This window comes from Pseudophryne corroboree, chromosome 4, assembly GCF_028390025.1.
Source record: "Pseudophryne corroboree isolate aPseCor3 chromosome 4, aPseCor3.hap2, whole genome shotgun sequence".
NCBI lineage: Eukaryota > Metazoa > Chordata > Amphibia > Anura > Myobatrachidae > Pseudophryne > Pseudophryne corroboree.
This window is the reverse complement of record NC_086447.1, coordinates 621,479,780-621,494,927: the sequence shown is the minus strand read 5'-3', so window position 1 is coordinate 621,494,927 and position 15,148 is coordinate 621,479,780. Positions and strand designations below refer to the sequence as shown.

The following is a 15,148-nucleotide window of genomic DNA, read 5'->3' as shown; positions in this document are numbered from 1 at the left end:
GTTGGCGCCAGTGTGGCCAAATCGGTTCTTATTTCCCTATATGGTGGACCTGTTCTAAAATTGCATCCTTTTGGTCTTCAGTGCATGCTCTCATTGACTCAGTCATACCTGATTGTCCCCCTTTTCCACCTGAGATGCTGCTCCTGTGTGCGCCAGCCTGCCAGTTATCCAAATATGAAAACAAACTGGCTTCTCATCTAGTCTGTGCAGCTAAACTCCAAATTGCCAAATATTGGAAACAAATAGCCCCTCCCACATGTCTTGAGCTGTTGAACTGTATTTGGTTTGTTGCAAAGATGGAATTCCTCTCTTCTCTAATGAACAACACAGTGGAAAAATTCCTTAACATCTGGGCACCTTGGTACGTCAAATATAAGGTAGCCCTTCCAGGCCTCCTTTAAAGCATCTGAAATCTCCCCCCCCCCTCCTTTTTTTTCTCTCTTCTTGTTCCTTCTTCTCTCCCTCCATTGCCTCGCTCTTAGCTCGCTTCCGTTTACCTCTTTCTCTTCTTCCCTTAACTCTTTCTATCTTATTTTCTTCTTTCCTCCTCTTTAATTTCATTCTTTACCTCTTTTCTTTTTCTCTCTTGTAAATTCTTTATAAATTTTTCTCAAGTCCTTCCATGGGTTCCACTGGCTGGCCCTCGAGTTTGTACTTGTCTTGTTTATGTTGATAGTTAAAAATAAAAAATACAAATTTAATGGAAGGAATTGCATAAGAATTTTTTTTTCTTATCTGAATCTCTTTATGCAAACTTATTTTATTTCCACTCAATACACAGAACTTATAGATGTATCTGTATTGTGATTGTAATTTGACTTTTAAGTTTCTGTATTTGTCCTTATTGTCATCTTTCCAATAAAATTTGTAATTGAAAAAAAAACTGACTGAAGATTTTTTCAGTGGGCATACATATGTGTCAGACATAAAATATAAAATATGGGGAAGATTCAATACAAAAGTAGATTTTAGTGATTTATATATAATGGTCATCAATTCCATTTTCATTGTAAAACCCGAGGGAGCAGTGCTTTTACTACAGAAGACATTTTATGTGAGGGCAGTTCTTAATAGCCAAACATTAACAAATATAAAATAAACAGAGATTATATTATTACATCTGTTTATTTATTTGTTTATTTAAATAAGGAAAATGTATCTAAATAATGGCATCTGAATGCCTAGAGAAGAAAGCAAAAGACACTGTTCGAGATAGAGAGCTCTAGATTTCTTTCAAATCAATTCCTACTCATAACACAGAAACATATCCGATAAAGTAAGTGAATGAATATTAATAATGCAGCAGATGGATATTCTACTATTTAAATAAAAGTTGTTTAATATTCTACTATTAAATGGCAGTTGAGAATATATATATATATATATATATATGTATATGTATATGTATATATATATATATATATATATATATGTATATCATCTGTTAATATTTATAATTATACATCTCACATTTGGAGACTAGAAATGAACCTTCAGAAATCATGAGAAAGATGTTAACCTTCAGAGATCATGGAAGAGAAATGGAAACCAAGCATCAGTACCCCCCCAAAGTCGCCCAAAGAAGAGCACTGGGGTAGTCAAGGGGGGCAGTGGTGCATGGTCACCACAGTTAAATCAATCACATACATCAACCATAAGCCAATTGTAAATGAAGTTTACGGATATACAGCTTACACATATATATATATATATATATATATATATATATATACCTACACATGTATGTGCCTAAACACCCCAAAACCTCAGGGACCTGCAGTGTTAAGAGGGAGGGTCAGCATCTTCATTGACTGTTGTTCAATACTACTGTGTCGTTAAGACCAGATGGATTTAGTGTATTTAATTTAAATATCCAATAAGCCTCCAGTTTAAACGGGTACATTTAAATGGGAGGTATGTAATACAATATAATTACCAGCAAGTTGGATTGCATCTGCTGATTATCCCAAATGAATACTATGATTGTTTAGCACTAGGTAATGAATAGTTGATTTATTCATATAAGTAGATTTAAGCAGGTTCTATTGTAAGTTACTTGGGGAATATATGATGGTCTGATCCCCACGCACTATTGTATGTTTAAGTTTTATTGCCTCAAATGGGTGATGGGCTAGGGGTGGGTCCAACCAATCAATGTGCTTACAAATACATGTTTGTTGGTCTTGATATTAATGTGTAGTCTAGCTGAATAAGCCTTGGCTGAATCAGACTGTGATGAATGTTATCAAAGGATGAATGTTTCTAAGGATGTCGTCTGTGACTTATACTGGACTTTAACTGGACAGAAACTGAAATGAAACAACAAACAAATGTGAAACATCCTTCAAAAGCCACCACTACTTGGACTGCATCCTAACTACAAATGTATGTTCCCTTCTAATATTCACCAATCCTCACTGACTCAGGAAACTATACAATCACTTTCTGAAGAAGAAAAAAAAACACCTGTAAATCAATTTTTAATCGGACCCTTCAAATTCTAGAAAAAACAATTTTGCACCAAGAAGCATAAATAATGAAGGAACACCGACTTGCTGTTTGCTAACACTATGTAATTTTCCATCTTATATCAGCAAAACATTTGCCTTACATTAACCACATTTTATATACTCCACTGCTCTCTCATTCAACCATCACTCCTCCTCCTTTTCTCATTTTACTACCAGTATTTACCCCATCAACACTCTGGCCAGGCTGGCAACATCCCCCATTAATTCTTGTTTTCCTAATACTTTAATCTGTCCCCTGGAGCCACCTCTATTCTTCTCTCCCAGTCTCCTACATCTCATCTGCTCTCCTCTCCTCTGTCTCCCATCCTCTTCTCTGCCTCCCTTCCCCTCCTCTTCTGTGTCCCCATTGCAATCTACTTCTGCCCCCTCACAGGCTCTCTACCCCATTACTTAACCCTGCTCTCTCCCTCCTCTGCCTGTCACCTCACCTCTCCTCCACCACTATCATTCTACACTCCCTCCATGCCTCTCTCCTGCAGTCTCCCTTCCTTGCCAAGGACCCAGCACCATCATTACACCCTCTATATCCCTTCCTTCCAAATGAATCTTATATCAATGCTCCAGCAACCCTGATAATATCATTCACATCTCTTCTACAAACTCCTCTGGAATGCCAGATCTGTTTGCAACAAACTGGTACCTACTCATGACACCACTTCTCCTGCTGCTTTCTCTACTGGGGGCCTCACATTCTCACCCCCCCCCCCCCCGCCTCGACCCGGGGGTTGCCATGGCGGTGGTGTTGGCATCCTTTTACCCTTTACCTACACATACCAACTTATACCTCCAGAACCATCCCTTACATTCTCTACATTTGAGGTCCATGCTGTACGTCTCTACCAACCTACTAATCCTCAAGTTGCTGTCATTTATCGTCCACCTGGCATTTCCTCCAAATTCCTTGACAACTTTGCTTCCTGGCTACCTTAATTCCTCTCTTCTGACATTCCCTCCATTATCCTAGGTGATTTCAACATCCCTATCGATAACCCCACAAAATCACCTGCCTCTAAACTCCTTAAAAAACACCTTTTCACTTGGTCTCTCCCAGTGGACCCCCACCCCACCCCCCACCCCCCCATGTGAATGGGAGCTCACTGGATCTGGTTTTCACTCAGCGCTGCACTATTTCTGACTTCTCCAATTCCCCTTTTCCCCTCTCTGACCACCACCTGATCTCTTTCAATTTATCTATCTCTGCTTCCTCATCTCTCTCTCCTAAGGCTACCGTCGCTAAGTGTAACATTGAGGCTATTGACACCTCGTCCCTATCCTCCCTGTTCGACTCGCTTCTCTCTCCTATTCTCTCTCACACATGCCCAGAACAAGCCACATCCCTATACATTGCATCTCTTACTGCTGCTCTTGACTCTGTCGCTCCACCAACCACTAGTCACCCTTACAGATCAACACCTCAACCCTGGCACACCAAATGCACCAGATATCTTCAAAAATGCTCACGTACTGCAGAGCATCAGTGGAGGAAATCACGCTCTAAGGCAGACTTTCTCCATTTCAAATTCATGCTCTCATCCTTCAGTGCTGCCCTTTCCCTCTCTAAACAATCATACTTCGAAATTCTCATCTCTACCCAGTCTTCCAACCCCTGGCGCCTCCATGCCACTGTCAACTCCCTCCTCTGCCCACTACCACCTCCAATCCCTTCCTCATTGTCTGCTCTTGACTTTGCCACTTATTTTACATCCAAGATTGACTCCATATGTCAGGACATCACATCCCACCAGACCAGCAACCAGCCACCACCAATCCATTGCCACCCCTCCCCTTCCCTCTCACCAACTCTGACATCTTTCTCCCATGTATCTGGTGAGGAAGTCATGGCCCTCACCTGTTCCTCCTCCCACACCACCTCCCTACTTGACCCTATCCCCTCCCACCTCCTCTGCTACCTCTCTCCTTCTGCCTGTTCCCATCTTGCCCACATTCTCAATCTCTCCCTCTCATCAGGCAATGTCCCCTCTGCCTTCAAGCATGCACTCATCTCCCCTATTCTTAAAAAGCTTACCCTTGATCCAAATACCCTCTCCAACTACTGACCCATCTCTCTCCTCCCTTTTGCCTCCAAACTCCTAGAGCATATTGTCTATAACCACCTCACTGCCTTTCTTTCCTCCCACTCACTGCTTGACCCATTCCAGTCTAGTTTATGTTCTCTCCACTCCACTGAAACTGCCCTCACAAAAGTGTGCAATGACCTCCATGCAGCCAAATCTAAGGGCCACTACTCTCTGCTTATTCTTTTTGACCTCTCTACTGCTTTCAACACTGTGGACCACCCTCTCCTTCTGCAAATCATTCACTCTCTTGGTCTGCGTGATACTGCCCTCCCCTGGCTGTCCTCCTACCTCTCTGATCGTTCCTTCTCTGTCTCCTCTCATGACACTACCTCCCCCCCACTTCCACTAACTGTTGATGTCCCCCAAGGTTCTGTTCTTGGTCCTCTCCTTTTCTCTCTATACGTCCTCTTTAGGTGAACTCATTAGTTCTTTTAACTTTCAGTATCACCTCTATGCTAACAAAAACAAAATAAGAGCAGCTATAGTTGATGTGTTTAAAGATGTATCCCCAGTCACATACAGGGACTTTATAGACATATAGATTGTTGCATACACCATCAGTAGCCTCTATGCTGATGACACTCAGATCTACCTTTCCTCCCCTGATCTCTCCTCTGTCTCTCTGCTATTTCCTCCTGGATGTCCCAGTGCTTTCTTAAACTCAACATGTCCAAAACTGAGCTAATCATCTTCACACCCTCCCACACAACCTTGCCTCCCACAATCTTATTATCCATTGATGGCATGACTATCTTTACTTGCCCCCAAGTATGCTGTCTTGGCGTAATCCTTGACTCCTCCCTCTCCTTCAAACCAAACATTCAGCACCTTTCACAAACTTGTCATTTTCATCTCAAAAACATTTCCAAGAAAAAACCCCTTCTCACCCAGGATGCCACCAAGATCATTATCCACTCACTGATTATTTTCAGACTGGATTACTGTAATCTCCTAACTGGCCTCCCTGACAATTACCTATTTCCCCTACAGTCTATCTTCAATACTGTAGCCCAGCTCATCTTCCTCACCAAACACACTACATCCACCTCCCCTCTCCTACAAGCCATTCACTGGCTTCCCTTCCCTTTCAGAATCCAATCCAAACTTCTCACACTCACTTACAAAGCACTCACCCACTTCTCTCCCACTTACATCTCTGACCTTATCTCCCTTTACTCTCCCACCTCTTCGCTCTGCTAATGCACGCTGACTCTATTGTCTTCTAATTACTTCCTCCCACTCCTACCTCCAAGATTTTTCACGTGTTGCTCCCTTACTCTGGAATTCTCTACCTCTCCCCCTCAGACTCTACACCTCTCTACAGATCTTCAAACGGGCTCTCAAGACCCACTTCTTCACCAAACCCAGCCAAATCTCATCCTAACCGTCTGTCCCACGCTCGGTCTACACTATCTATGTCACCCCTGTCTGTCTGCCCATCTCCTTTAGAATGTAAGCTCTCATGAGCAGGGCCCTCATGTGATTATCCTTTTCTTACTTTAATAATCCTCAACTGCCCAAATCCTGCTGTTCTTGGCCACCTTGATACTTATCTTAGTGTTGTCTACTGATGTAGTTATGTTTAGTTACCCTGTACTTGTCCGATATTGTCTTCAACTGTGAGTCCCTATTTTCCTGTAATGATTATGTGCATATGTACTCTGTAATTGGGCGTTGCGGAACCCTTGTGTCCCCATATAAATAAAGGATAATAATAATAATAATAATAATAATAATAATAATAAATTTGTGTACATTGTTGCTAGAAATTGTGTCTATGATATTTTATTAAACAAATACACTTCCACAGCGCTCCCATCCCTGTTTTTTTCTTGTGTTTACACACCTTTAGGGGCTAGCCCACCCCTTACTTTGGTGAGCTTGCTTTTGGAAGTGAAGGCTGTTTAGTAAAACCTTTTCTTTCCTCTCCTATGTTTTAGTCACACAGATGCTCTGCTAGAGTCTATGTTAACCAAAGAAGTTAGAGAGCAGGGAAGTTATCAGACCTTCGGGGTCCTATGGTTATCTTTTCTGACCCCACTAATTTAAAGACATTTGGATACAAAGTTCTTTATGTGCTGATTCCATGAATTTAAAAGAAAGATTGGGTTCCATCCACCTAGACCTTCATCTGGTGCTTTTCATTATGCTACAGGTCTTAAGGTTACTACTGTTCATGCTTCTGAGAGGCTGGTTTGACGGGGGTCAATCCGACTTGATCGCTAGCTGCCATTGTTTGCTGCGTAGCGATCAGTGAAAAAAACGGTTAATATGCGCATGCGTATGCACCGCAATGCGCATGCGCGTTGTACGGGTACAAAGTCCTTTGTGGTTTTGTACCGATTCTAGCGACGATTCCAATCGCACAGCCAAACGCAAGGAGATTGACAGGAAGTGGGAGTTTCTGGGTGTCAACTGGGAGTGTTTGGAAAAATGCAGGCGTAGCCAGCTGTTTGCTGGGCGGGTATCTGACATCATTACCATGTCACTCGTCGCAGCAATCATCGCACAGGATAAGTAACTACAGGGCTGGTCTTGTTTGGCACAAAATGTGTTTGCAGGCGCTCTGCTGTACAGGCGTTCGCACTCCTGCAAAGCGAAAATACACTCTCCCGTGGGCGGCGACTATGCATTTGCACAGCTGCTAAAAACTGCTAACGAGCGATCAACTCAGAATGACCGCCGACAAGTCACAGTGGAGCCAATGTATTTATCATCTGTGGATAGCAAGACTTTTTGTTCTTGTTGTTGTAGCAGCTTTTTACTTTTATGAGCAAGTAAACAAATCAATACACCATTTTTCTCTGGTTTGTATTTCTAAATTGCCATTAATACTGTAAGTAATTATTTTACCAACAACTGTTGTGGGGAAAGAAATATATATGTTGCTGTTAAGTAGAACATCTAGCTAAAAATGTAAAAATTAGATAATTTTTTGGGAAAGTAAGTTTTTGTTGATTTTATTGTACTCATCATACTTAACGTAAGTTATCTTTTTTTTTCCGGAAGAGTAACAATTATGAATGTAATATTTGGTTAATAAAATACTTAGTTTAATTTAAATCAATAGGATAATGGTAAACAAATAAATATACATACTTGTTTTTGTGTTTTAGATCTACTTTTATTGGATTTGTCGGGATACTCATTCTTTTGAATGGTTCACTGACCTGCTTAACTCTTTAGAAGAACAAATGTCAGAGAAAGGCAAAACAGATTTTCTTAGCTATCATCTTTTTCTCACTGGATGGGATGATAATCAGGTAACACAAATTTGTGACAGAACATACAAAAATATGAATATGACTGCTTGCTATAGATCTTAATCTCCACCCACTAACACACATTTAGAGCTACATTCTATTGTGGTTTATGACATGCCTGTAAAACACTCCTTTAGTCCTACATGGAAGGATTCCTGCAAAATGAATGTATTAGTAACAACGGAAGAGCCTTCCAGGGACCTGAGGCTAAGAGGCACCAAGTATTCAGAAAAGGTTCAGTTTGGTATTAACTGTTCCATTTAGAAACTCAGAGAGAAACTCACTTAGGTAATATTTAAATAAATACTGACAACGCAGAGGAAGTCATAGGCATGTGGAAATAAATCTATGGCCCTCATTCCGAGTTGTTCGCTCGGTATTTTTCATCGCATCGCAGTGAAAATCCGCTTAGTACGCATGCGCAATGTTCGCACTGCGACTGCGCCAAGTAACTTTACTATGAAGAAAGTATTTTTACTCACGGCTTTTTCTTCGCTCCGGCGAACGTAATGTGATTGACAGGAAATGGGTGTTACTGGGCGGAAACACGGCATTTCAGGGGCGTGTGGCTGAAAACGCTACCGTTTCCGGGAAAAACGCAGGAGTGGCCGGAGAAACGGTGGGAGTGCCTGGGCGAACGCTGGGTGTGTTTGTGACGTCAACCAGGAACGACAAGCACTGAAATGATCGCACAGGCAGAGTAAGTCTGGAGCTACTCTGAAACTGCTAAGTAGTTAGTAATCGCATTATTGCGAATACATCGGTCGCAATTTTAAGAAGCTAAGATTCACTCCCAGTAGGCGGCGGCTTAGCGTGTGTAACTCTGCTAAATTCGCCTTGCGACCGATCAACTCGGAATGAGGGCCAATGTGAGAACTATTGCAAAATTAGTTCAAGTAGGATAAGGGCAGTAATACAGTGGGATCCCGACCAAATCCCACTGGGGAGCATGAATATATATATATATATATATATATATATACACACATATATATATATATATATATATATATATATATATTGTAACACTGTAAGTGTACAAGGTGCCATTTCCTGGGGTAACTGGCAGCATGCAGCAGCTGAGGAACCACACAAGTCCAGTTTCTGGTACAACTGGCCCCAGCCAGTTTTATTATACAGAAAATAAAACAAACGCCAAAAGAAAATACCTTGCCTGTCCGGCACTAACTAAACACAAGATGTTCCTAACTATCACTAAACAAAAAACACAGAGTTCTCCAGTAAACATTGTATAGCTCACTTGTATCAGGAAGTGTGTTTCTCTCACAGAGATCCTGCAGTCTTCCCAGGCAGTCTGCACACATTAATCAGGCTAGAAGCCCTATAAGGCTCTTGCACAGCTGAACGCCCTGATTAGCCCTCTGTGAGGCCAAAGATCCAAACTGGGCCCAATGTCTGGAACTCACCTTATCTCTCTCTCAGGGCCCTTATCCAGCTTTTCCAGCAAACTGAAAAGGTTCTAACAAAACAAAAGCATTTTCCTAGAAGTTTTCATTTTCTATAACATGTAAGACAAGAACCTGGGACAAACATACCTGCCCTCAAACACTATGCTAGTGTTCTTGTCACAATATATATACAGTGTATATATATATATATATATATATATATATGTACATTATATAGATATATATGTGTATGCATATATGTGCGTGTGTGTCACTCTATGTGTATGTATATATATATATATATATATATATATATGTGTGTGTATATATTTATATTATACTTTGTAGTGATTACGATTTTAATATCAAATTTTAGAGCCCCCCTGTCGGAAGTACCCCAGGCCCCCCAAAGCCTTAATCCAGCTCTGCCGCCAGCGCGTAGTGAGCCAGCCCAGTACTTTCACCCGCGCTGGCTGGTCAGTTGTGACCTCAGAGGCAAAATGGAGGCGTACAGACAGGGGAGTTAAATAGAACTGCCCCTGAACGATATGGAACGGTGACGAGACCAGCGTGAGGAGAGTAGCTGTAAGTAAGACAGCGGCAGCTCCCTCCCACTCCACTGCGCTCCTTCAGACTCCGCCTTGCGCCAGGCACCGTGCCTGAGGTGAGGCGGAGTCTGACGGAGTGCAGTGGAGTGGGAGTGAGCTGCCCGAGGGTGTCGGGAGAGGCAGTGCTGCGGCGCGTACAGCACTAAAAGTGACGCTTTTATCAGGCGCTGGTGTTCTAATTAAGAGCAGGACTGGGCCAGTAATCCTTCACTGCATCTGGTGCCCAGCCCCAAGGAGGAGCCAGCTCATAGGCAATCAGCAAGAGGCGGAAAAGTGAGCTCATCACCTGCTGTGCCTGAAATAGAATGAAGCCTACAGAGCTGGACTTGAAGACTGCGGACAGGTCTGTTACATTATGCCACTGTAAAAAGGGGACGCTGTCTGCTGTAATGTGTAAAAAGGGGGACGCTGTCTGCTGTAATGTGTAAAAAAAGGACGCTGTCTGCCGTATTGTGTAAAAAGGGGGCGCGGTCTGCAGTACTGTGTAAAAAGGGGGATGCTGTCTACCGTAATGTGTATAAAGGGGACGCTGTTTGCCGTAATGTGTGGTAAAAAGGGGATGCTGTCTGCCATAATGTGTAAAAAAGAGGACGCTGTCTGCCGTAAAAGTGTAAAAAGGGGGACTGTCTGCCGTAATGTGTAAAAAGGGCTCTACCTGGTATAGTGGTGCTACTGTGCAGCGTAATTTGAATAATGGAGACTACTGTGCACCGTAATATGAATTGGTATTATTTTGTGGCCACACCCCTTCCCCATGAAGCCACGCCCCTAAAAATTTGTCGGGATCCTGGCACCGGTATGCCGGCCCCCGGGATACTGGCCACCGGCCACTCATACTACACCCTATAAAGTGTACTGGGGCAACACTTACGGCAATATTAATAACTGGGTTGGCTGGCTCTGGAGGCTATGCTCCTCAGTCCCCTCTGTAGCATCCCCAATGCGTCCATCTACTCACTACCAGGCAGCTGAACTCCATCCTGTCCCTCCTTCCAGCATGCCATGCTCAGCCAGCAGCTTAATTAGAGGGTGAAGATCGACCTCATCACCCTTCAAACTGATGATGGATGCAAGACCACAGATGTTGCCCATTTCCCCTCCCCCATGGCCTGGCACCTAATCTGGCATCGTTAATTTTCTTTGCAATACGAGGGGAAATGGCACACAGTCTATCTCATTATATGCCATCGGCAGCTGTGGACACACGGATCTAGAGACAATAAAAGAGTGGTGCTCCCTTCATGACAAGAGCCCGGTATCAGCCAACTCCATTATCCACCTCTGGACTGCTGTATCCACACGTAATGGTCACACACACACACACATTGGGGGTCATTCCGGGTTGATCACTTGCTAGCTAGTTTTAGCAGCCATGCAAAAGCAATGCTGCCGCCCACTGGCGAATGTATTTTAGCTAAGCAGAAGTGCGAACGCATGTGCAGCCGAGCTCTGCAAAAAAAGTTTGTGCAGTTTCAGAGTAGCTCTGAACCTACTCAGCGCTTGCGATCACTTCAGGCTATTTGTGTCCAGATTTGACGTCATACACACGCCCAGCCACGCCTGCATTTTTTCAGACACGTCTGCGTTTTGGCAAACACTCCCTGAAAACGGTCAGTTGAGACCCAGAAACGCCTCCTTCCTGTCAATCTTCTTGCGGCCATCAGTGCGACTGAAAACTTTGCTACAACCTGTGCACAACCACAACAAGCTTTGTACCCGTACGACGAGCGTGCGCATTGCGGCCCATACGCATGCGCAGAAATGCCGATTAGTTGCCTGATTGCTGCGCTGCGAACAACGGCAGCTAGCGATCAACTCGGAATGACCCCCCTTGTATATATGTATATATATATATATATATATATATATATATACACAGACAGTGTGGTCCCTTAGAGAGGGGTTAGCGTTGGCCCACTCCCAATACATAAGAACCAGGCGGCACTCTGAGGACTGATGAAAAAAGTGTAGTTTTTAGTTGAGCGTCGGTGAAAAAAAGGCATAGGTTGCCGACGTTTTAGCACCACGCAGGACGCTTTTCTCAAGGCTGTATACTGTGGAGAAAAACAAAACCAAACAGTGCAAGAAATCCTACCTTTATGTGTCTGTGTACCTGTAAGACCGCGTCGCAGAGCAGCGGGAGCTGGCGTTAGGTGTGACTTCCGGTAAGTTCCTAAGTCTGGTTACCAGGAAGTGACATCATCTGGTAACCTGGAAACAGCGGGTGTCCCGGCCTCCGCTGGTAACCCGCTGGAGCTGGCGGAAGAAAGTGAGTGAGGTGTCATAGTGTGTAGAATGCAGTGCAGAAACTCTACTGGCTATGATCGATCGTAAATACAAGATGCATAAACAATGGGGGTAATTCCAAATTGATCGCAGCAGGAATTTTGTTAGCAGTTGGGCAAAACCATGTGCACTGCAGGGGAGGAAGATATAACATGTGCAGAGAGAAATAGATTTGGGTGTGGTGAGTTCAATCTGCAATCTAATTTGCAGTGTAAAAATAAAGCAGCCAGTATTTACCCTGCACAGAAACAAAATAGCCCACCCAAATCTAACTCTCTCTGCAAATGTTATCTCTGCCCCCCATGCAGTGCACATAGTTTTGCCCAACTGCTAAAAAATATCCTGTTCCGATCAACTTGGAATTACCCCCAATGTGTCTATAGTGCAAGTTATCGTGTTGGTGATCCCCCTGTTTAAGCAGAGATACATAGCAAAAAATACATGCAATACTCTTTACCCATCTATACTATGCTATAATCTTTACTGGCAATAGGGACAAGATGTATGATGGATAGGGGCTGAAATGCGGGTGGGTGGAATGCCGGAGTGTGGGATACAGAAAACAGCATCCCGCTGTTTAGAATCTCGAAAGGTGGTAAAAAAGCATGCTACCCGTCACCCACTTAACCCCTAACCAGTGGTGGTTTTTACCTATGGGCTGCAGGGCTGCAGCCCCCCCAGGTAAAGTCTGCCACACAGCTCACTGTCAGTGAAGCCAGATGCCGTCCGTGAGACGGCACTGACTTCACTGTGCCTGGCAGTAACTTCCTATTGTCCTACCTGCCAGTCCTTACAGGTAGTCCCATTGGGAGGTGTCTCCTCCCTCCGGGACTGCCAGACCGGGCTGCGATAGACAGAGAGCTGGCTTCCTATAGGAAGTCAGCTCCCTGCCTCATCAGCCTTAGCCAGCTCCTATGGACTGCAGCCAATGCAGTCCATAGAAGCTGTGTTTTTTTCATGCGCAGTACCGTCGCTGCTACAGCATATGTGCCAGGTCCTGCCATCTGTGAACTGTACATAGTACAGGTGCCATGACCCAGGCAGTGGCGGGGACAATCTGGCGAAGACCCGGCAGCATCGCCAGTGGCAGCCCTCCTCCTGACCAAGGTAGAAGCCACTGCTGCCCTTAACCCTAACCCTTCCTTCCTGCAGTCTATACGTAACACCATAGGCGTGCACAGCTTATTTTATTAGGTTGTGCACCACCAGAGGGGCTTGTCTAGCACTTTTTTTTGCATTCTCTCAGTAAAATCACATGGCTTAATCTAATTTATCCCTAGTTCCCAATAGTACATGTAGATATAATACACCCCAGAAAAATAAAATTAATAAAATGAAGCATAATGGCGAGACCACTGGCCAGTACTCCACTATGGCATAACCCTGAGCCCCAGCTGCCACTGCGCCCTGTCGCTGCTTACACTTCCCCAACCTATCCCTGACCCAGTGGCAGAACTAGAGAGTGGTGGGCCTAGGTGCATATGAATTCTCTTGCACCCCAGCACCTACACCCTGATTTTGAGTGGGACACTCTGAAAAATAAGAATTTACTCACCGGTAATTCTATTTCTCGTAGTCCGTAGTGGATGCTGGGAACTCCGTAAGGACCATGGGGAATAGACGGGCTCCGCAGGAGACTGGGCACTCTAAAAGAAAGATTAGGTACTATCTGGTGTGCACTGGCTCCTCCCTCTATGCCCCTCCTCCAGACCTCAGTTAGGGATAACTGTGCCCGGAAGAGCTGACACAACAAGGAAAGGATTTGGAATCCAGGGTAAGACTCATACCAGCCACACCAATCACACCGTACAACTTGTGATAACCATACCCAGTTAACAGTATGAACAATAACAGAGCCTCATTGTACGGATGGCTCATAACAATAACCCTTTAGTTAAGCAATAACTATATACATGTATTGCAGAGAGTCCGCACTTGGGACGGGCGCCAAGCATCCACTACGGACTACGAGAAATAGAATTACCGGTGAGTAAATTCTTATTTTCTCTGACGTCCTAGTGGATGCTGGGAACTCAGTAAGGACCATGGGGATTATACCAAAGCTCCCAAACAGGCGGGAGAGTGCGGATGACTCTGCAGCACCGAATGAGCAAAGGCAAGGTCCTCCTCAGCCAGGGTATCAAACTTGTAGAACTTAGCAAATGTGTTTGAACACGACCAAGTAGCAGCTCGGCTAAGCTGTAAAGCCGAGACCCCTCGGGCAGCCGCCCAAGAAGAGCCCACCTTCCTTGTGGAATGGGCTTTTACTGGTTTAGGATGCGGCAATCCTGCCGCAGAATGAGCTTGCTGAATCGTGTTACAGATCCAGCGCGCAATAGTTTGCTTTGAAGCAGGAGCACCCAGCTTGTTGGGTGCATGCAGGATAAACAGCGAGTCAGTTTTCCTGACTCCAGCCGTCCTGGCAACATAGAGTTTCAAAGCCCTGACTACATCCAGTAACTTGGAGTCCTCCAAGTCCCGAGTAGCCGCAGGCACCACAATAGGTTGGTTCAAATGAAACGCTGATACAGTGGTGGATCCAGGGGGGGGGGGGGGGGGGCACGCGGGCCCGTGCCCCCCCTGTCATGTCTGGCACTTACACAAAAAAAAAAAAACAGTCCCTTTAAAAATGAAGCGGCGGCGCGCTTCACTGGCGCCCGCCGCGATGAAGGGCCCAGTGACAGCGGCAGCAGTATTAATGAGTCAGAGAGACTCATTACAGTACGCTGCGGCCGGCTGTAGTAAGGCCGGAAGACTCGGAGGAGAGGGGAGGCTTTCCCCTTCTCTCTCCTCCCCTCTCCTCCCCTCCTCCACGATCGACAGCCGCTGGTGCTTGGCTCAGCCTGCACATGATGAATCAAGCAGGCAACTCGCCAGCACCTGGACTTGGTGGGGCAGCAGCATGCCCCATGGGCATTAGGTCAGTGAGTGGGCATTTAAGGAGAGGGAATCTGGTGCAGCCACATAAATAGA

General features: G+C 44.6%; 1 protein-coding gene across 1 annotated transcript in view; it reads left to right on the top strand.

Annotated features, from left to right (window-relative positions):
- NOX3 (NADPH oxidase 3) overlaps positions 1 to 15,148 on the top strand; it is a 396,056-nt gene that overhangs the window by 328,498 nt on the left and 52,410 nt on the right. Inside the window, exon 11 of the mRNA XM_063919364.1 lies at positions 7,726 to 7,872. Within this exon, the coding sequence (XP_063775434.1) occupies positions 7,726 to 7,872 (147 nt within the window). The remainder of the gene's footprint in view (positions 1 to 7,725; positions 7,873 to 15,148) is intronic.